Here is a 22389-nt window from a genome sequence, read left to right as displayed (position 1 = left end):
GATATAATAGGATATCTTCGTATATGAAATAGCAGTTTTTTAAAGAGTTTTGTAACCTATAGAAAAGCTAGAGTTGGTATAAATAGTTAATGCATGATGACATAACATGTTTTAAACCTGGATGCCCTCATTTACTTGCAAAACGGCTGTCTTCAGAGAGGGCTCTCTTCAAATAATAGATAAGATGTGGCCAAGTAAATGCCTCTCATAGAAACAGTAAGCAAAGGGACCGTATGAGAGTCTGTTACTACTCTAAATAATAAAAATCTGAATTTATCAAAAAATAAACACTTATAAAAACAAAAAGCCTAACTACAGAGCACAAGAGATGAGCTATTTGTGGCCCAATTTAGCACAATTTTTTAAAAAATTGCCATGAGTTTGCTTCACACATTTTTCTTGAGTGTGGAACAAGTACCTTAGCAAATGGGAAATATAAATCAGAAGAATAGTAACAAGATAAATAACAAGTGTATCAAATTGCTTTTAAACACAAATGATTTGGTATTTATATTTCTGTATAACATAATCATATCATCATCTTTCAGAAAGTATTGCCCACCCTAATATTTAATCATCATAAACATTTAATTCATTGCCATTCCATTTTGTCATATATTCAAACACCAAGTTCTGTTGCTTCTTTTTTCTAAATGCTGCTTGTACCTGTTTTTCCTTAAATTTTAGTTGCCATATCCAAATAACAGATTCTTACTGTCTCACACTTAAATATGAGAAAGTCCTGTAACTGTTTTCCCATACAAACTTCATCTCAGTATTCCCCAACATGAGCCCTTCCATCTATTCTGCTATAATCCACACTCTCCATTTAAGGAACAACTCTTTGGCTCCACCAAAGTGCCTTTCCACCCACTCTCCATCCATCTAACTCCTACTTACTCCTGTTTCACCTCAAAGCTCACCTCCCCCCGGAGGCCACGCTTGGTCTACTCCTGGCCACTCTTGTCCATGACCCTTAATGTAGAATTTAGTAAGATAGCACTTCCTGCCTTGTATTGACTTAACACTTGTTCTTCCTTACTTCCCCGACTAGGCTGTACATTCCTGGGCACTGTTGTTGTTGTTGTCAGGTGCTGTCGAGTTGGTTCAGTTCTGACTCACAGCGACCCTGTGTACAACAGAATGAAACACTGCCCGGTCCTGCGTCATCGTCACAATCGTTATGCTTGAACCCATCGTTGCAGCGACTGTGTCAATCCATCTCCTTGAGGGTCTTCCGCTTTTTTGCTGACACTCTACTTTACCAAGCGTGATATCCTTCTCCAGAGACTGGTCCCTCCTGACAACATGTCCAAAGTATGTAAGATGCAGTCTCGCCATCCTTGCTTCTACGGAGCATTCTGGCTGTACTGCTTTCAAAATAGATTTGTTCATTCTTTTGGCAGTCCATGATATATTCAATATTCTTCGCCAACACCATAATTCAAAGGCGTCAATTCTTCTTCAGTCTTCCTTATCCATTGTCCAGCTTTCGCATGCATCTGAAGCAAATGAAAACACCATGACTTGGGTCAGGTGCACCTTAGTCTTCAAGGTGACATCTTTGCCTTTTAACACTTTCAAGAGGTCCTTTGCCACAGATTTGTCCAATGCAGTGCATCATTTGATTTCTTGACTGATGCTTCTTGGTCCACAATGTTTGGAATTTAGGAACGAATATACAGAGGGGAGGTATGATTGATCAAGTTTCACCATTTTCCATACTTGTGTGAGACTCTTAGGCTTGCAGGCTCCTGTTGGTAAAAAACTGAAGTCTCACTCTTTTCACTTGCGAGAGTAGTAAATGTCTATTGAGGAGCGTGAGCACATGCGAAAGGTGCCAGGATGCGACCCTTGATATAATGGAGTGTCAGAACCTGGAGCTCCAGGTTGTGGTCCTACTGATGTGCCTCACAGCAGTCGTGTGCCTCCTTTAATTCTGTTCTCTCCATCCCACTGCACTTTCTCTTCCCATAGATCTTGAGGATGGCAACTTGGCACATGACATGGCCACACTTTGTAGGTACTTAAATGGAGGAATGAGTAGCCAACCACCTCTCAGAGAGGTGAAGGGAAGTTTCACCTTTACCATGGGGCAGGGGGTACGGTGGGTGAGAGAGGCAGACTGCTTTGTCCTATTAAGAAAATCAACAGAAGTGATTCTATGATTTACTAAATATACGCAGGATCCACAAGACTTGATCTCTTAGAAAAAATTCCCTCTCTCCAAAAAAGGAAAAAGAAATCCATTAAGTACAGAGTAGGCTAATTTTTCCATCTTATTTAAAATGATACAAGTTTTAGACCTGACAAAATCTATAGTTTTGTAGACAATACCTACCCTATTTAAGTATAGGTAAACATTGAGCAATGAAACAAACACAGGCTGCTTTAACAGCAGTTCCGTTGTTATCTTTTAGAAAGAAGTGGTGGTGCCAGCAGGGTTTGCTTATTAAAATGCACATTCCCAGGCCTCATCCCAGACCTACTGATTTGGAGATTTTGCAAGTGGAATCTGATTATCTGCATCTTGAACAATTTCCCCAGGTGATTTTTAGGCAGATAAACATTTCAGAACCACTGCTTGATGGGTTCCAAGCACTCTCAGTGAACAAGAATATTCTCGTCCCACTGAACCTTTAAAGAGTATTCTCAGAGGGAGCCAGTTAAAACATTTCTTCTGAAAGACTATTATAAAACTAATTCCTTTCCTAAAACTTTTCCTTTTCTGCTGTTTACTCTTAGCCTCATATTTCTAAGACTCTGACAGGGTATCAATCAGGATTTTCAAAATATGCCAGATGTGTATGGAGATGATTTATTCTACCAATCAACAGGTGCATTTCATTTATTATCTGGATTTTTGTAGCAATTCCACCACTGCTTTCCCTCAGCTGGGTGGCCCTGGACTTGGCCAGTGACGAGTGTTCTGTCAATATTTTACCTTGCTGCTGAGTTGCCAGATACTATTTTTTTTTTTTTATTGGCTTAGTCAGGGTCATGGAGCCTCAATTGTTTTTATAGTCCTTGAAGTAAGTCAATATTTTCAAGATTTTAAAAACTACTCAATGGCTAGAATCCCAAGATCTTATTCTAAAATAGCAGGGTGATTATATGGACTTGCTGCCCTTTCGAAAACATGTATTTGACATATATAAATTTTATGTTAGGTTTTATGTAAGTCGTTCTACTAGAGGCCAAACATTAGAAACAATGATGTGAAATTTCCTGTAAAATATACATTCCACTATTGGACAATACACAATATTCAAAAAGAAAGGTGTAGAAAGCCAGTGAGGGAGCCTCCGGTAGACTGAACATCCACAGTTATCTCTGTTTCCTCCAAGGCCCCAGTACAATGACCATCAGGGAATGAAATGATGGAAACATTCCAGAGCAAAGGGAAAAGGCTGGCAGTTCGAGTCCACCTAGCAGTGCCACAAAAGGAAGACCCGGTGATTTACGTCTGTGAAGATCCCAGCCAAGACAGCCCTGTGAGGCTCAGTTCCGCTCTGTAACACACGCGGCTGCCATGGGGCAGAATCAACTCAACGGCAAAAGGTTTGGGTTTTCAAGTCAAAGGATGGCGTACAGTCTCAGGAACCAGGTGACTCCTTAATGCCAGATTGGGAAGTAGGGGTGCAAAAAGGAAAACTGGTTGAAACCCCATGTAATTAAGAGGTCATCCGGCACCCTTCTCCAGACAAGGAAAAGGAAGGTACCTTACTCTCTGGAGAGAGATTAAACCACAAGACTGAAATCCTGAATCCCAGGCCTAGATGAGGGTGGGTTGAGGACCCATATGAAAACTGGGAGATTAAGTGAATCTCACAATTAGTCACTACCACCTACCAGCTCCCCTCTCCCACTCAGCTCCAGAGAGCCACCATCCAGATTTACAACCCTCAGTAATGAGACTGAAGGAGACTTTCCTGACTGGCCCAAGGGAAAAAATCCACAGACACTGACACAAGTGAAATGTCAGGGTTCTAGCTCAGTTACCCCCATAGGAAAGCCCCACATTTGACAAGCCCTATCTAATCATGAATCATCAGCTTTATTGTGCCTCACTCCTAAACAGATATTTGAGAAAAGCTTCTAACATGAAAGAGTAACAAAGTATCAAACCAAAACCAAACCCGTTGCCGTCGAGTCAATTTTGACCCGATAGGACAGAGTAGAACTGCCCCATAGAGTTTCCAAGGAGCGCCTGCTGGATTTCAACTGCTGACCTTTTAGTTAGCAGCGATAGCACTTAACCACTATGCCACCAGGGTTTCCATATACAAAATAAGCATATGGAAAAAAGAGCACTTAGGAGAATCTGAGACAAAGCAAGGAACACGAGAAAACAATTTTAAAACAAAAATTAATATCCTTATTGAAAAGGATAAGTCAGAAAATAAGAGTTTATGGAAATTAAATATGTGGTAAATAAAATGAAATATTCAATATTAGGTTTCAAGGATTAAGTTAAGGAAATAAGACAGAACTTACAGTAAAAAGACAACATGGGAAATAGAAAAGATATAAAAACTAGAGAACAATGTAGGAGGCCCAATGCATGAAAAGCAGAAGTTCCAGAAAATAAAAAAAGAGAAATGAGAAGGCGGAAATAGTCAAAGAAATAATACAAGAACATACCCTGGGGATGTTAAGGACACAAGTTTCCAATTAAAAAAAAAAAAAGCACACGGTAGTGAGCCACATTAAGGCATATTATCATGAAATTTCAAGGATAAAGAGAAGATTTGAAAAGTTCTCAGAGTGAAAAAAAAACAGGTCACATATATAGGGTGGAGGATCCAAATAGCACGGGAGTTCTCAACAATATAAAAGCCAGAGAACTGTGAAGAAATGTTTTTAAAATCTGACTGAGTACGTTCTGCAACCTAAATTTTACATCTGGCCAAACTATCAATCCAACATGAAAAAAAGACATTCTCAAAAACAGTTTCCAAAAAACAATCTCCCATGTGCCCTTTGTTGGGAAGCTATGAGGATGTGCTCTATAAACTTGAGGGAATAAACCAAGATAGAAGAGGAAGGATCAAGAAAACAGATAATGCAACACAGAAAGGAGATGAAGGAAATTCTAAGAATGACAATGAAGGGCAGCCTCTTGACTTCAGTTAAGTAGCAGGCCAAGAAAACTGTAGGACAGACACAGATTGGGTAGGATTGGGTAGGAGGGTAGGAGCCTTCAGGAAAGGAAGGAAGGGAGAGAGGGAAGGAGGGAAGGTGAGAAGGAAGGAAGGGGGGAAGGAGGGAGATAAGGAAAGAAAGAATGAGGGAAGGAAAGAAGGAAGTAGGGCAGAAAGAAGGAAGGAAGGAGGGAGGGAAAGAAGGAAGGAAGGAAAGAAGTAGGGAGGGAAGGAAGGAAGCAAGGAAGGAAGGAAAAATAGAAAACGAAAGGAAAGGTAAGAAAAATAGATTATTTGATGTGTTTGATTATATTGAGAGTTGAAAGATGGATTGAAGGCAGGTGCGAAGACAACAATAAAAAATTGAGACAATTATTAATTCTAAGAAGAATAAAAAGTTGTACAAGAAGGAAATATAATCAATATGCTACATGGCTAAACTGTGAGGAATATTTATTAGTCATTGAAGATGGAATACCTTTAAATCATAATCTGTGATATATCTAGTGATGCTGAGAGTTTGGGGAAGAGAAAAAGAGATGATGGGGTGAAAGGAGGAATTTTGTCTGTCTGTGAGGAGGTGGTGCAAGGAAGCTAAATCTTCACCTATAGAATCAAATAATTGAAAACCTGAGAACGAGCAGTTTATGGGGATAAGAGAAAACAACTTAATGAACTGCAGTGGCTGCCTTTGGGAAGCAGAAATTAAAGAAGGAAGGGGGTGAAGCTGTTTCTCATCATAAACCTTATAGTACTGAATTAGGTACATGTATTATTTTTTTTTTTGGATAAAATAAACAGTATATATTTTTAGGGGCTCCAGGTTTTTAAAGTTAAGGAAAATGTGTCTTCAAAGAAATTTTCATGATGTCTGTGAGTATTGGAGCCCTGTTCTTTCTGTTCAGATGTTATGGCTAAAAAGCTTATAATAATATACCTGAACCAACTCAATGGTACCTAACTATAACAACAACAATATACCTGAAAGGGCACCCAAGAAATTTTGGTAAAATAAAATTGAAAGAGGAAAACGTTGTGTATAACATGAGCATATATATACTCACTCAATACACAAGGCCACATGCAGAAAACAAATATGCAAAGAATAAAGTAGCAGAGTCTTATGATTCATCTAGTCTTATGACTGCAACTACTAAAAATTAGCACCACATTTTTGAAATGATTCATTTTACACTATTCCACATAGGAATTATCCTTGGGCTCTGGGTAGCCCTGTGACCTTTCTTGACCAGCAAGAAGTCATTTGCCTTTGGTTTATTTCTTTCATAGTCGCTCCATTGTTTTTTGTTTGTCAGACGGGAGATTGAGTTTGCAGCCCCAGTAATCTCATTGTTGTTCCACTGGTTCAAGATAACCACCTCCCATCAAAGGGTTCCTTTTAGACTTGCCTTCCCAGTTCTTCTATTTGATCTCAAAAGCAGCTCTGTGTTATTTGTGCTAACTTTCTCTCCATTGGAGCTGATAACCAATTGTAAACATATTTTTGATCTCAACTTTTATAATCATCATCAAATGAGTTGTTACACCTCCTTATGTTTAAGACACAGTGTCAGGCACTGCAAAAATTAACTGAGAGACAGAAACTGTGTGTGTTTGAGAGAATGTATGTGTACATGTGTACATGCATGTGGGTGATGTGTGTGAGAGAATGTATGTGTACATGTGTACATGCATGCGGGTGATGTGTGTGAGAGAACGTATGTGTACATGTGTACATGCATGCAGTTGATGTGTGAGAGAATGTATGTGTACATGCATGCGGGTGATGTGTGAGAGAATGTATGTGTACATGCATGCGGGTGATGTGCGTGAGAATGTATGTGTGCATGTGTACATGCCTGCGGGTGATGTGTTGTGAGAATGTGTGCATGTGTACATGTCTGTGGGTGATGTGTATGTGAGAGAGTGTATGTGAGAGAATATATGTGTGCATATGTACATGCCTGCGGGTGATGTGTGAGAGAGAATGTATGTGTACATGTGTACATGCCTGCGGGTGATGTGTGTTTGTGTGAGAATGTATGTGTGCATGTATACATGCATACATGTGATGTGTGTTTGTGTGAGAATGTATGTGTCATGTGTACATGCCTGCGGGTGATGTGTGTGAGAGAATGTATGTGTACATGTGTACATGCTTGTGGGTGATGTGTGTGTGTGGATGAGAGCAAGACTTTCTGCTCTGGAGCAGTTCAAGATTAGAAAAGGTAACGGATGGTCATGACCAAAGTAAGTTTTGGTTATTTCATCAGAGAAACACAAACTTAAAAAGTAAAGAAAAAAATTTTTCTAATGATGGAGATTTTAGTGATATTTTTGTTGTTACTATTTTAGCTGAAATTTTATAAGAATTAAGGGAAGAGTGTAAGGGGAATGTAGAGGGAGAAAGGAAAAGAGAGTGAGTGTTGGAAGAAAGGCCTGGCAATCTACTTTTGAAAATCAGCGGATGAAGACCCCATGGCCTAGCAATTCTACCCAAACGAAGCGAGAGAGAGTTTGGGGAGAGGATTTCAGAACTGTCTCCTACAGCAGGGACTCATGACTAACACACATAACTCAGTAGAACGTAACCTCAATCCAACCAGCGAATTGGGTCAATCAAGGATTTATTTTTAAGAATTAGCAAAGTGGAAACTTTTTTTAAGTGGGCAGTTTCCCTTCCTTAAAAAAATATTTTTCCTGATTGTAAAATTCATCCACATGTATGATAGGAAATTTAGAAAATCCAGTAAAGGATACAGAGAAAAACAATCATCGTTCATAATTTTACCAACTAGAAATACCATTACTAACATTTGGGTTATTTAGTATTTTTCGACATGAATTAAAATGCACAAATTGTATTATAACATACAAACTCTTTTAAGATCTGCTTATTTTACTCGTGTCATGAATTTCCATGTGACTAATAATTCTTTTATGTAACGATTTTCAGGCATATTATTTTACAAAATTCTGACTTTGGTTCCAACTTTTCATTATCATAAGCACACCATGAGCATAGTCTTTGTACATAAATCTATGTTCATTTTTATGATTATAAAACCCACTGCCGTCGAGTCGATTCCGACTCATAGCGACCCTATAGGACAGAGTAGAACTGCCCCATAGAGTTTCCAAGGAGCGCCTGGCGGACTTGAACTGCCGACCTCTTGGTTAGCAGCTGTAGCACTTCACCACCGCGCCACCAGGGTTTCCTTTTATGATTATAACCTATAAGGAATAATAAATAAATTCTGAGAAGTAGAATTACTAGACAAAACATATAAATTTTTGTTTGTTTTTCTCTATTTTTGGCTCCCTCTTTTTTGAAATATCCAGGAATTGAGTGCATTTCTATTCATTTCTGACAGAAAAGGCATTTTCTACAAACGTCCAAAAATAAGTAAACATCTGTAAAAAATAATTATCTTGAAATAAATGTGTCTAGTGTTAATGTGCTCTGGTGCTTAAGTGCTTGACTGCTAACTGGAAAGGCTGGCTATTCGAAATCACCCAGTGGCTCCGTGGGAGAAGAGACCTGGCGATCTGCTCTTGTAAAGATCACAGCCTAGGAAACCCTATGGGGCTACTTTGTCCTAGAGTTGCTGTGAGCTGGAATCGACTCAACGTCACGCAACAACAACAGTATTCTTCTAAGGAGTCCTGGCGGTTCAATGGGTTAAGCTCTAGGTTGCTAACCAAAAGGTTGGTGGTTTGAGCCCAGCGGCTCTGCAGGAGAAAGATCTGGCAATCTGTGGCCAGATTACGGCCTAGGAAACCCTATGGGACAGTTCTGCTTTGTCACACGGGGTCACTGAGTCAAAAACAACAACAGTGTTCTACTACTGTCTTTGGTGCTCAAGTCATTCATTAAAACTAAGTGTTCATCATGGACGTTGCGGCCAGCTAAGAACAAAGTGAACTCTCACCAGCGACAGCAGCACGCAAATCTGAACTGCACCTATCTATAATTACATTTTATATCTCGCCTGTAATTTGTGCTAGTATTTGTGCAATGCACCTGCATATAGTGTAACTAGCTACTGTGAGAGCTAAGTAGCCACTGCTCCACAATCAGAGAAAAGCATGAAATAAATGGTATGTTTGCAGAAAGATATTCCCATGTTTATATATCTATTTTGAAGCTTCTTTCAAACAGTGGTGAGTTAGTATTTCATTTAAAAGTGTGCTTTTGGTGATGGTTCTTTATGGGATTAAGCACTGTTTATTCAAAGGAGACCTCACAAAGAAGATGCTGCCCACCCTGAAAGCACCTTGTGAGATGGGCTGTTAAGCCAGAAAACCATCACTTCTGCTTCTTCACCTGACTGAGCCCTTTCAAAACACCTTTCCAGCTAAAGGCTTTGGTTACTCAGAGTTAGGCAACGCAAGCACAAGGACCTGAAATAAGTACCTTCAAATTCATGTTCCAGCAAAGACAGGAACTTCATCCCAAGTTAGCAAATTCAAAAGCCATTTAGTGAGGGTGGGGAGTAAGACTGGGTGCACCATTGCACCCACTGTCTGCAGAGCCTGTGGGGTGGAATGAATCATCTCCGGTCTGGCTCTGAGGAAATCCTTTACTGTAGCTGGCATGAAACGATGACTGTAGAAGCACCACTTGTATTAAGATTAACAACAGTCCATTCTACAGCTTGCAGTCTCACAAACCTGCTGACCATTTGGCCTATAACCAACAGCCCAGTGTATTGCCTATATTTTTGCCTGCTTCTGATCTTAATATTGAAGTGTATAAGATGTCGCATTTTCCAATGGTATATTTTTTAATTAAATCATGATCAAACATAAAGTTCACATTGCAATGATTTTTTTTTTCCCTACCAGCTACTGATTACGGTTGACGTATAAACCAAGTTATATTTTTATTTATCCAGAGAGAATTTCGTTAGAGCTGGCCAGCATGTGCAGACAAGAAACCACAGTGAGATTTGGGGGTTGGAAGGCCGTGAAGGACAAGAACCAAGCCACAGAGCTCAGACCTGTCTCTGCAGGCCAGCACTCCGTCTGGCCACGCAGCCTCCATCAAGCTTGGGTCTGGGTGTGTGTAAGTGAAGGGGGGCGATGAGACACACCAGAAGACAGAAAATGCAAACAACCACCCAGTGATGCAAGATCTGCCCACATCACTTCCCAGTGCTTCTAATTCATCCAACTGTGGACACACATCCAAGCGCTAGTTAGAACCTGTTTGGACATGATGGTCTCTAAAGCAAAGACTTTTCTGCAAAATCTCCAATGAGCATGCCAACATCTGCTTCCCAAGAGGAATGAGACACAGGCTAGAACTTGGCAGGAAAGCCATCCCTCGTGAATTCATCCACGTAGGGGAAAGGTCAGTCAACATTTCTCCACTCTCCCTTTCCTCTAGGGTAGATCAAGTGTTAACTTAGAGGAGCACTGCCTATTTGCTACTGGTCAGGGTGAGGTGAGCAGAATGTTCGACAGTGAGTATTCCCTCCCAAACGGATGCCACTCATTTACGCCACGCATCACTGACAGCCCTGCACCCCTAAAGCAAGGTGTCATGAAGGAAGACGGTGGGAAAGAGCAGCGTTTAATTTAATATAGCACTAAGATATAATCACCATCAAGTTTTCCTGCAACAAAGCTGACTGAATGAGAGAGATTTTAGTTCACCCCCAGTCACTAAGTCCAAACGGCTTTTAACTGCTCTAGATCAGCAACACACGGTTAAACATTGGACTGCTCTACAAAAAAAAAACAAACTATCCTCCACTTAAGTTTGAAAATACAGAAAACTCTCCCACATTTGAACATCCAGTACTGATACTCCGAATTATTCATAATTCAGTAAGATAGTGGAAGGGTTTTCAGGGCCCTGGTAAAATGGCTGCAGATATCGCTAAATGCTCTTGTCTTCCCACCACCCCGGGTCTAGGATTGTACCCAGCTACAGAGGGGGTGCCATGCTTTGCCATGTGACCTCTTGCAGGCGCCTCCCTCAGAGTGATAATTTCATGTAACTTTTGGTTTCTCAACTCTTGCCGGGAATCAAGGAAATTTGATTCCTAGGCGTTCAAATACAGGGGAGTTTACTGTAAGTGCCACCCGTTTCCATCTCTAAAAGAAAGGAAGAAATCAAACAGGGAACGGCATGACGACGTACAAGGTGGACTTCTGCAGGTAACTAAACCCCGCTACAGCTGAAGCAGATGCCCTGGTGGTGCAGTGGTTAAAGCTCTTGGATGCGAACCCAAAGATTGGTGGTTTGCACCCACCAGCCACTTGACGGGAGAAAGATGTGGTAGTCTGCTCCCGTAAAGATGATGGCCTTGGAAAACCTAGAAGGAAGTACTACTCTGTTCTATAGGGTTGCTACGAGGCAGAACTGACTCAATGGCGAAGGGTAACGTACAGCTGAAGCTTGGTGAGCATCACACGTTGGCGGTCTGAAACGCACCACAGGAACTGCACAGAGCGTGTCTCACTTTTGCACTTACCTGAACATGGGATGGCAGCGCAGCGTAAGGCATGGGCTGATTCATCACTCCTTTCTGCTTCATGAGAAGCATGCGTTTCTGGTCCTCACTCAGGTGTGCCCTGGGAGCCTGCAGGTGTGGTGGAGGCAGCGGCTGCTGCTGCTGCTGCTGGAGATACGGCATCAAGGGGTTTTTGTTGGGGTTGGCCATTGGAGGTGTCATTCTCTGACTCAAGTCTGCATTAAAATGTGTCAGAGGTTTAGTGTTGCCATAAGTAAGGATATTGTGCTGTTTGTTTAAAGAGTTTGTACCCAAGCTATTTGGCTGCTGATTGATCATATTCATGTGATTCTGAGGGAGGTAGTTATTCACTGTCGTCTTCTGCAGGTTGTTTGCCATTGGAGGCACAATGGGGTTTTGGTTGTTAAAGGCTTGGGGGTACATCATTGGGCTATTTGGCTTTTCTGCAGTGAAGGCTGCTCCATAGGGACTGGATGGAGGCCCTAAGGGAGACCAGCTTGAAGTCTGGTTTGAGTGCGGCTGCGGCCGCGGCGGCTGCAGGAGTTTGGCCCTTTGCTGTTGCTGTGCAGCCAACTGCTTGAGCTGCTCGGCTGGCGACACGTCAGAGCTGGGCACAGCCACGGGGCCGGACCCTGAGCCCGCCACCGTCCCTGCCGCTGGGTTAAGGAGATAACCGTTTCCAGGCCGTGGTGGAGCTTGGCCTGGAGTGTGGGCTTGGTTTGGAGTTTGAGGGGACTGGACAGCACAATTTGCTGGTGAGCTGGTGGGGTTTGGAGCTGCGGGAGTGCTGGCAACAGAAGGTAAACTATTGGCTGTGGCAACAGTAGAAAAGGGAGGACCAGAAGAAGAAGGCCTGGTTTGGGGAGATCCCAAGGAGACATGTGCAAAAGGAGAGTGAGACGGGTCACTCTTCACACTCACACTCTCCTGGGAGAGGGGGGTCTCAGTTGCTGGCCGGGAGAATTCCGGCTCCTTCTTCTCTTCAAAGTCTTCGTTGAACAGGTCCTGTATGTCATCTTCAGGAACTGTGTTGGCCAATTCATCTATTAATTCTTGCCACTCCTGATCATTCAGGTTAATGTCTGAGAACAGCTTGTTCTGATTTGAAAGTGATGTTTCTGATGTGTCTATGCCAGTAGGGTCTTCTAGAGACTCTTGTTTGAGGTCCTTGCTCTGCAAGATGGTGAAGCTATCTTCCAAGTCACTGCAACCATTTACAGGAAGTTTAATCTCTGGGAGCCTGCCATTCTTACCCAGATCTTCTAGAAGCCCAGGAGGATGAGTTCCACTATTCTGCAAGGGCAAAGAAGGCTTCAGGTCAAGTTGGTGGAGAGGAGAAGCTGAAGGCAGTGGCATGTTGTTGGGCAAACTGTTGATGGCTTCCATCCCAGCAGGAATGTCCTTTCGGATTCGCTTACTAGTTGGAGAAAAACTCCCATCACAAGCACCATTCTGCTGGTCTCCATTAAGTGGTGATCGGGCTCCTTCCAACTTCCTTTTTACGGTCTCTTGTAGCTGCAAAAGAAAAAGGAAAGAAGATAACTAAATCTTTAAGTCGTATTTTACTCTTTAAGCAACCTAATGTACATTGTTATGGACTAGCTTTCTAGATGCATTAGAACACATGGGAAAGAAATTACATTGCTAATTTCAAAATCAGCCAAGACTTCAATTCAGATTCTATGGGAAAGGTTTTAGCTAAAGTCAGATCTCACAGGGCTAAGAGACAGAAAACAAACCAAAAATTGGAGGATGGGGAATAAAAGAAAAAAGACAGTTAAAGGCAGTATTCCTCTCATAAAGGAGAATCATCTGTTATTTTTTTCCAAATGAATGCTAGACATGAGACTTAGACCCAAAAGTATCATATTCAAGAGAGATGTTAATACCTGTCTTAAACTGTTTTCACATCTCAATTGAGAATGCCAAGGAATTAAATAAATAATATTTTAAAGAACATAATTTTAAAAATAGGGAATTTAAAAAATGTGGAACTTAACACATTTACTTTTTTTTTTTTTTACTGAATAGCATAGGAACGAAGATTACAGTAATGTTTACTGTCACCCAAAACCTGGTTTCAGTTGTTTTAGCAAAACTGTTTCGCTTACTTGACCTCTCAACATCTTTTGATACAGCACAAAAAAAAAAAAAAATTACTATGCTTTAGACAAAGGTTTACAGAACAAATTAGTTTCTCATTAAACAACTAATACATATATTGTTTTGTGACATTGGTTGTCAACCCGTGACGTATCAACACTTGCCCCTTCTCGACCTTGGGTTTCCCATTTACATCATTCAGCTTTCCTGTCCCCTTCTGCCTCCTCATCCTTGCCCCTGGGCTGGTGCACCCCTTTAGCCTCGTTTTGTTTTATGGGCCTGTCTAATCTTTGGATGAAGGGTGAACATCAGGAGTGACTTCAATACTGAGTTAAAATGGTGTCCAGGGGCCATGCTCTCGGGTTTCTCTAGTCTGTGTCAGATCAGTAAATCTGGTCTTTTTTTTGTGACTTTGAATTTTGTTCTACATTTTTCTCCAGCTCTGTCTGGGACCCTCTATTGTGATCCGTGTCAGAGCAGTTGGTCATAGTAGCCGGGCACCACCTAGTTATGCTGGACACAGTCTGGTGGAGGCTGTGGTAGTTATGGTCCATTAGTCCTTTGGACTAATCTTTCCCCTGTGTCTTTGGTCTTCTTCATTCTCCCTTGCTCCCAATGGGGTGAAACCAGTGGAGTATCTTAGATGGCCACTCACAAGCTTTTAAGGCCCCAGACACTACTCACCAAAGTAGGATGTAGAACATATCCTTCATAAACTATGTTATGCCAATTGAGCCAGATGTTTCCGGCAACCATGGTCCCCACAGACCTCAGCCCAGCAATCCAGTCCCTCAGGGAGTTTGGATGTGTCTATGAAGCTTCTACGACTTTGCCTTGGTCAAATTGTGCTGGCTTCCCCAGTATTGTGTACTGTCTTACCCTTCGCCAAAGTTATCACTTATCTATTGTCTAGTTAGTGTTTTTCCCTCCCTACCCACCCCTCATAATGATCAAAGATCGTTTCTTTCTGCCACACTTTCTTCTAAAAGCACTCTTCTACTGGCTTCCATGGTATCACACTGTCCTGGATTTCCTCCCTTCTCCCTTTTTCAGTGTCTTATGCATTCCTTTTTCTTTCTCCTACATGACAGGATTCCTCCATGTTTATTCTTCAGATTTTTTGTTTCTTCTCACTCTACATGCTAGCCTAGACAATTTCATCCATCACAAGAGCTTCAAATATCTTCTCTAGGCTGAAGACCCCAATGTATCAAGCTCAATCTTCTCTACTGACCTTACTAACTCCAGGGTTCTCCTCTTGAATATTTCACAGACATCTAGAGCACTTCCTGTCCCAACACCGAACTTACTATCTTTTGCTACTCAAACATGATTGTCACCAATATTCCCCATTTCAATATTTACCCAGTTATCCAAGCCAGAAACCTGAGCACTTTTCTTGAAAAATTCCACATCACCAATCCCCAAGTACTATGGATTGTACCTCTAAAATATCACTTAAATACACCCACCATCTCTATCTGCACTGCCACTATCCTAGGCCAGGATACTATTATCTTTTGCTAAATTATTGAAACAGTCTCCTAACTGGTCTTTTTGCCTTACCTCCATTCATCCATCCAGTCACTCTTTCATCTTTTCTTTTATCCATTATTTTGCTATCTATCAACTATTCTCTACACTGTTACCTCTTTATAAAAATATACTGCCCTTCCTGGTTATAGGAGCCCTGGTGGCAAAGTGCTTAAGAGCTCTGCTGCTAACCAAAAGGTCAGCAGTTCGAATCCACCAGCCGCTCCTCGGAAACCCTATGGGGCAATTCTACTCTGTCCTATAGGGTTGCTATGAATCGATTCTACGGCAATGGGTTTGGTTTGGTTCCTGTTTATAACCCTGCAACGATTTCCACTCTCTTTAGATTAAAAATCAGCCTTCTTTACCTGGCTCCTGCTTATCTTCCTAGCCTCCTCCTTATGCCTGTACTCAGCAACACCTTCCCACCCCCCATTCATGTTCTATGAATTCTCCTGAAACTCAGTTCCTTAAATGTGTCAATATTCTTCCTGCCGCCAGGGTTTTGAACATGTTGTTTTCTTTTCTTGGAACATACTCTTTCCCCTTCCCTCTCTTCTTCCCCTGGTTAACAGCTACTCACCTTTCAGGTCAGAGCTTAGATTTCACTTCCTCTAGGAAGTCTTCTCTTACATGTCTTCCGCCCTCTGCATGATGCCTCTCTTGACCTACCTGTACTGGGTTGGATATCCCAGAATATGTATTTCCAAGCAACCCATACTTCCCCATCATAGCTTTCATCATACTTTTGGGGCAATTGCTTAAGCGTCTGTTTAGCAAGCTCCAAGAAGGTAGAGACCATGGCTGACTTGCATACCGTGTTTCTGCAGGGCCGCACCCAGTGTCCTGGTTCATAGCAGCAGTCAATAAATAACTGCAAATTGAATGAATGAATTTATTGTTTAATTCATAAGGGCTGAAAGAGATGAGTTTAAATCAGAGCAGGAGGCAGCCTCATTGACCATAGGAATTCCTGACTTTGACATTCTATGTTCTCAGTAATGGGAATGATGGGGTCTCATTCTCTGGAGAGTGTTATGTCGACTATATGAGACTCATTTAAGAAGTCCAGTTAAGAAAGGCCTTGCTAATCCATGGATCTATTAAACACAAACTCAATTCATCTATCTGTCTCCTTCCTCTCTACCAAAAAAGGCCAGTGCACAGGGCCTCAGTGGAAGAGCTTGGCATAGAGTAGGTGGTGGGGAAAATGGTACTGAATGACAAAGAAGATTAGGTTGGATTAGAAAGGATTTCAGTAACTTTACATAGTTGAAGGCAGAAGGCAGAATGATGCAAGGAGGGGTGAAGGCAGAACACAGCCCTGGCCCTACAGTCCTTCCACCTGGGCGCTCTTCTATCCTCAAAAGAAAAAAAAAAAAAAAAAACTGTTGCCATCAAGTCAACTTTGACTCATAGTGACCCTACAGGACAGAGTAGAACTGCCCCACAGGGTTTCCAAAGAGCGGCTGGTGGATACAAACTGCTGACCTTTTGGTTAGCAGCGGATATCTTAATCACTGCACCACCAGGGCTCCTTAGCAAAGGTGCTGCATATTACAGAACCAAGGGAAAAGATGAGCAGAGTTCTCTCTGACCCCTCAGCACTCATGAATAGAACTGCCAAGCCTCTAGAGAAGCCCATGTATAATGAAACCAATTTGAGGGTGAGGTCCTGAATTTCAAGAAGTGCCACTTTATTGCTAGGTGCTTTCTCATATGTAGAGAATTTCATTTTAAAAGTAAAACAGAGTAGAAAGGATCCTTGAGTAAAAATCCAATCTAACCCCTGCTCCTAAATCTTCTATTTTTAATCACAACAGCAAACCGGATATTGGAGTCACTAGCTAGAGGCTCTTGAATTGCTAAAGAGACTATAACCTGTTGCCATCAAGTCAATTCTGACTCATAGCAACCCTATAGGACAGACTAGAATTGTCCATTTGGGTCTCCAAGGAGCAGCCGGTGGATTTGAACCGCCAACCTCTTGGTTAGCAGCTGAGGTCTTAACCACTATGCCACCAGGGCTGTGAAGACAGTATAGTACAGTAATATAGAAAATAGGAGCATAGGGCCTGGAGTTAGAAGGCCTGGATTCAAACCCAATATCCCCTACTTAAGAGTTATTTTGTTGTTATTAGGTCCTGTCAAGTTGGTTCTGACGCACAGTGACCCCATGTACAACAGAAGAAAACACTGGTCCTGTGCCATCCTCATAGTTATCGCTATGTTTGAGCCCATTATTGTAGCCACTATATCAATCCATCTCATTGAGGGTCTTTCTCTTTTTCACTGACCCTCTATCAAGCGTGATGTCCTTCTCCAGGGACTGGTCCCTCCTGGTAACATGTCCAAAGTACGTGAGAGGAGGTCTCGTCATCCTCCCTTCTAAGGAGCATTCTGCTGTACTTCTTCCAAGACAGATTTGTTTGTTCTTCTGGCAGTTCATGGTATATTCAATATTGTTCACCAACACCATTATTCAAAGGCATCAATTCTTCTCTGGTCTTCCTTACTCATTGTCCAGTTTTTACATGCATATGAGACAATTCAAAATACCATGGCTTGGATCAGGCATACGTTAGTTCTTGAGGTGACATCTTTTCTTTTTAACACTTTCAAGAGGTTTTGCAGCAAATTTGCTCAATGCAATACGTTGTTTGATTTCTTGACTACTGCTTCCATGGGTGTTGATTGTGGATCCAAGTGAAATGAAATCCTTGACAATTTCAATATTTTTTCTCTTTATCAAAATGTTGCCTACTGGTCTAGTTGTGAGGATTTTTTTTTTTTTTAATGTTGACATGTAAACTATACTGAAGGCTGTAGTCTTTGATCTTCATCGAATTCTCTTCACTTTCAGCAAGCAAATCTATGTCATCTGCTTACCACAGGTTGTTAATGATTCAATCCTGATGCCTTGTTCTTCTTCCTCTAGTCCAGCTTCTGAGCATCCGCTCAGCATACAGATGGAATAGGTGTGGTGAAAGGATACACCCCTGATGCACCTTTCCTGATTTAAAAGCAGGATCCTCTTGTTCTGTTTGAACAACTGCCTCTTGGTCTATGTACAGGTTTCTTATGAGCACAATTAAGTGTTCTGGAATTCCCATTCTTTGTAATATTACCCACAGTTTGTTATGATCCACACAGGTGAATTCCTTTGCATAGTCAATAAAACATAAGTAACCATCTTTCTGAAATCCTTTGTTTTCAGCCAAGATCCATCTGATATCAGAGTTACTACATATAAATATATAATGTTAGCTCTGTTACTTGGTGTTATGGATTGAATTATGTCCCCCCAGAATCTGTATTGGAATCCTAACCTCTATACCTGTGGATGTAATCCCATTCTGGAATAGGGTTTTCTTTATTATGCTAATGAGTCCATATCAGCGTAAGGTATGTCACTTTTGAGATATAAAAAAAGCAGATTAGGCACAGAGATAGGGGAGTACAAACTGGGGAAGATATAAACCCATGTAAGGATCTCCAAGGAATTGAGGAATGATAGAAGCTGAAAAAGTCAAAAAAGAACTTTCCCCAGAGCCACACTCTGAATTTGGACCTCTAGCTTCCTCAACTGTGCAAAAATACATTTTTGTTCTTTAAAGCCACCCACTTGTGGTATTTCTGGTATAAAAAAAAACCAAAGCCATTGCTTTCAAGTCGATTCTGACTCTTAGCGACCCTACAGAACTGAGTAGAACTGCCCCTTAGGGTTTTCAAGGAGCAGCTGGTGGAGTTGAACTTTTGGTTTACAGCCAAGCTCTTAACCACTGCGCCAAGACAGCCGCCATTAGAAAGTGACATGAAGACAAGGTCCCCAGTGGTCACAGCAGACACGCACTATTACTTGTCGAATGAATGAATCCTGGCTACTTATCTGACCTCTCCTAAGGCCTGGCTTCTTTATCTGTAAAATGGGTTAATAATACCTAGCTCAAAGAGTTACTGTGAGGATAGGTTTAAGTAAAATAATACAGAAAACATTTAGTTTCAGGCCTATACCCAGTAAGCTCTTGCTAAGCCTTAACTATTATTATTTTTAAAGATTAGTGATACAGTCACCGCTGCAACTGAGGTAGAATGCTCCTAGATCTTCAACATACACATAGGTAGAATGGTGACGTTTCCACCCGCTAAGTGACAAAACCATAATGTTTTCCAAGCATCTGGCGTAGCTTTTTTAATATGAACACAAAAATCAAATTTGCAATTCAAGCCCAAGTCCAAGTGTTAATGCATTCATGTCCTAGATTGTAGAACAGCAGGGGCCGGAGAGCTGAGGTTCAAATCAAATACATTTTCAGCACACCACCTGAATGAAGCTGCTGAGCATTTCCTTTTCCTGAAGGGTCTGAAGTTCTCTACCACTGATCCTTTTAACCCAAATCTTGACATATATTTCATGTATCCGCATTTTAGAATATAAGAAATACATCATTGAAGATGCTATGCTATGGTTTTTATGTTTTGTTTCGCTGTTTCCAAAATAGCAGAGCAAGCTTAGCATCCCTTCTGTCTGCCTCATCATCCTTTACTATATGGAAGGGTGGCCTGAGAGTCTAATTCTCTGCTATGTCTCTCCTGGGAGAAAGGAAAGTAGGGGGAAGATACAGAACCTTCATGTTTGAGAAGGCTGAGTAGCTTGCAAGCACACTGCTTAGCGAGCCTGAGATGGCTGACCACACACAGGGACATCTCCTTGTGAGTCCTCCAAAGGACTCAGGCGACCCCATTCAAGGAGTCCCACCCCAGATAACCTTATCCTAGGAAGTTCCTGGCCCTTCTGCCTTCTAAAGCTTGAAATCTCTTAGTATGATCTGTGCCCTCATGGAAGAAATACAGAAACTCTTTATTGAGCATGAGTCTCCTTGCTCCTGTATGGCTCTTATTACCTATAAATGTTTCCTCCTATTAAGGTAAGCTGTGGTGCCAGGAGCTGAAGCACACTGTTCATCCACTTGGCTACGCCGATATGTGCCGTTATCCTGTGTCAATTACTCAGAAGGAAACAATTCTTCCTCCATAATGGCTCCAGCGCGAGCTCTCATCTGCAGCATGTCTTGTGTTTCTGCTAAGCTGTGTGTGTGTGAGAGACAGAGAGATACAGAGAGAGAGAGGCAGAAAGACAGAAGCAGAGAAAGGCTAGTCGCAGGAGGACATTACACCCAGACCGATAGAAATAAGGAAAGTTTGTGTTTTGGGGGGTTACAAAGCATTTTCAAGCTTAGAATCATTTTTTATCCACACAGCAAACCTCTGAGGCAGGTCATGTGCCAGACTAATACTTCCACAGCAAAGAGAGCAGGTAGTATTTTGGAGGAGGTGGACTGAGGAGGGGTAGATGACATTTTTAACAAAGAGGAACATGGCTAAGATTACCAGGGCTCTGCTGACATACAGGAGCCCCATTCCCAGCAAAGTCTTGAGGTATCTCCTGGGTCAGAATGCCCATGACCAAGAGATCTTCCTTCTTTTAGACTTTTAGCAGCACTAGCAAGGAGCCCAGGTGGCCTGGTGGCTAAGCACTTGGCTGCTAATCGATAGGTCAGGGGTTGAAACTCACGAGCCACTTCTCTGGGGAAAAGACCTAGCGATCTGCTCCCGCCTGTGGGGCGGTTCTGCCCAGTCTTACAGGGTCACTATGAGTTGGAATCCAGTCGGCAGCACAAAATAAACAAACCGCAAGTTCAAGTGAGGCAGTGGGGGTTCAGTGGTAGAATTCTTGCGCTCCATGTGGGAGACCCAGGTTTGAGTCCCCGTCAAAGCACCTTACGTGCAGCCACCACCCCTCTGTCAGTGGAGGCCTGCATGTTGCTATGATGCTGAACAGGTTTCAGTGGAGCTTCCAGACTAAGACTAGGAAGAAAGGACTGGTGACCTACTTCTAAAAATCAACCCTATAGATCACCAGGGTCCAATCCACAACTAATCATAGGGATGGCACAGGACTGGGTGGCATTTCGTTACTTTGTCGGGGTGCTGACTCAATGGCAGCTAATAACAAGCAAGTTCAAAGAAACGCTTTTTGTCCGGTCCCAAATTTGCATGAAATTGGGTAGAACCACGGAGCTTGGGAATAAAAGTGATGATACTACTACAAATGATGAAGACTTGAAGATGGAAGATATTGGGATAAACCATCATATTCATTATTTCCTACTCCTGATTTATCTGTAAGTTAGGTTTTATGATAACCATCTCACAGAGGACAAACTGGAGGCAAAGTGAAATTAAGTACTGTGTCCAAGATTACAGAGCTGGAGCAGGGGTGGGGCAAATTCTAGTTGTTCTTCATGGTTCAGTTTGGACATTGTCTTCTAAACAGTCTCTCTGACAGCCCCTCCTCGCTCCTAATCTCAATAAGGAGACTGACCATATGTTCCCAGGGCATCTAAGTACATAACACACTGTAACTGTTCTTTTCCTTCAAGGATCGTATGAACCAATGACTGCTCAAAAGAGCGCTCAACCACACTGAGTTTATGTAACGGATCCCCAAAGCAGACACTTGAAATTGTTGCCTGTACAGGGTTCTCATGAGTAAATGTAAATATTTTTGAGTACCTTAAAATACTGGAAATAGCTTGTGGGCCATCCACCCCTTACTATTTTGAGGATTCCAAAGTTCCAGGGAATCCATGTGGAGAACCATTAAAGAAGATACGAAGAGAATCATGGCGCTAAAATGTACATTAAAGCTAAAGCCTCCAAGTCCAAGTTCTTATTTTACAAAACAGAAAACTCAAACTGGAACCCACAGACTCTGAGTGACCAAGGTCACATATTTTGACATGTCTGTGAACCCTAAATGAATATTTTCATAGCTGAATTTTTAAATTTCCAAAGACTTCCAATGGCTATATTCCATTAAAGTACTCCCTCCAACTAAAAGTGTGAACAAGCCCCTTTGCCAACCACTAGAGAAGCAGCTATTTCCCCAGGCTTGAAGATGAGTTGGAATCTTAGCTAAAGCTAATTTAGAAGCTCAAAGAGAATGCTCTGATCATTTTGATCTGCTCTGGCCAAACCGGAAGATGATTCACTGGAATCAATTTTTACTTGGTTATTCTCTTTCCATTCTACCACCAGATAATAAGTAAATGAACACATGG

The 22389-nt window shown here is 41.8% G+C and overlaps 1 protein-coding gene across 4 annotated transcripts in view; it reads right to left on the bottom strand.

The window, feature by feature from the left end:
• The window catches only part of LOC126076683 (mastermind-like protein 3), a 377776-nt gene that overhangs the window by 58359 nt on the left and 297028 nt on the right, over positions 1-22389 (bottom strand). For 3 of the 4 annotated variants that reach the window (XM_049885244.1, XM_049885243.1, XM_049885246.1), the window contains exon 2: positions 11630-13144. In XM_049885244.1, coding sequence (XP_049741201.1) covers positions 11630-13144 — 1515 coding nt within the window. Of the gene's footprint in view, positions 1-11629; positions 13145-16082; positions 16140-22389 lie in introns of all 4 variants that reach the window. The other variant, XM_049885245.1, reaches the window with a different exon arrangement.

The sequence above is a fragment of the Elephas maximus genome, chromosome 5 (assembly GCF_024166365.1).
Source record: "Elephas maximus indicus isolate mEleMax1 chromosome 5, mEleMax1 primary haplotype, whole genome shotgun sequence".
NCBI classification, from domain to species: Eukaryota; Metazoa; Chordata; class Mammalia; order Proboscidea; family Elephantidae; genus Elephas; species Elephas maximus.
This window is presented reverse-complemented; position numbering and strand designations above follow the sequence as displayed.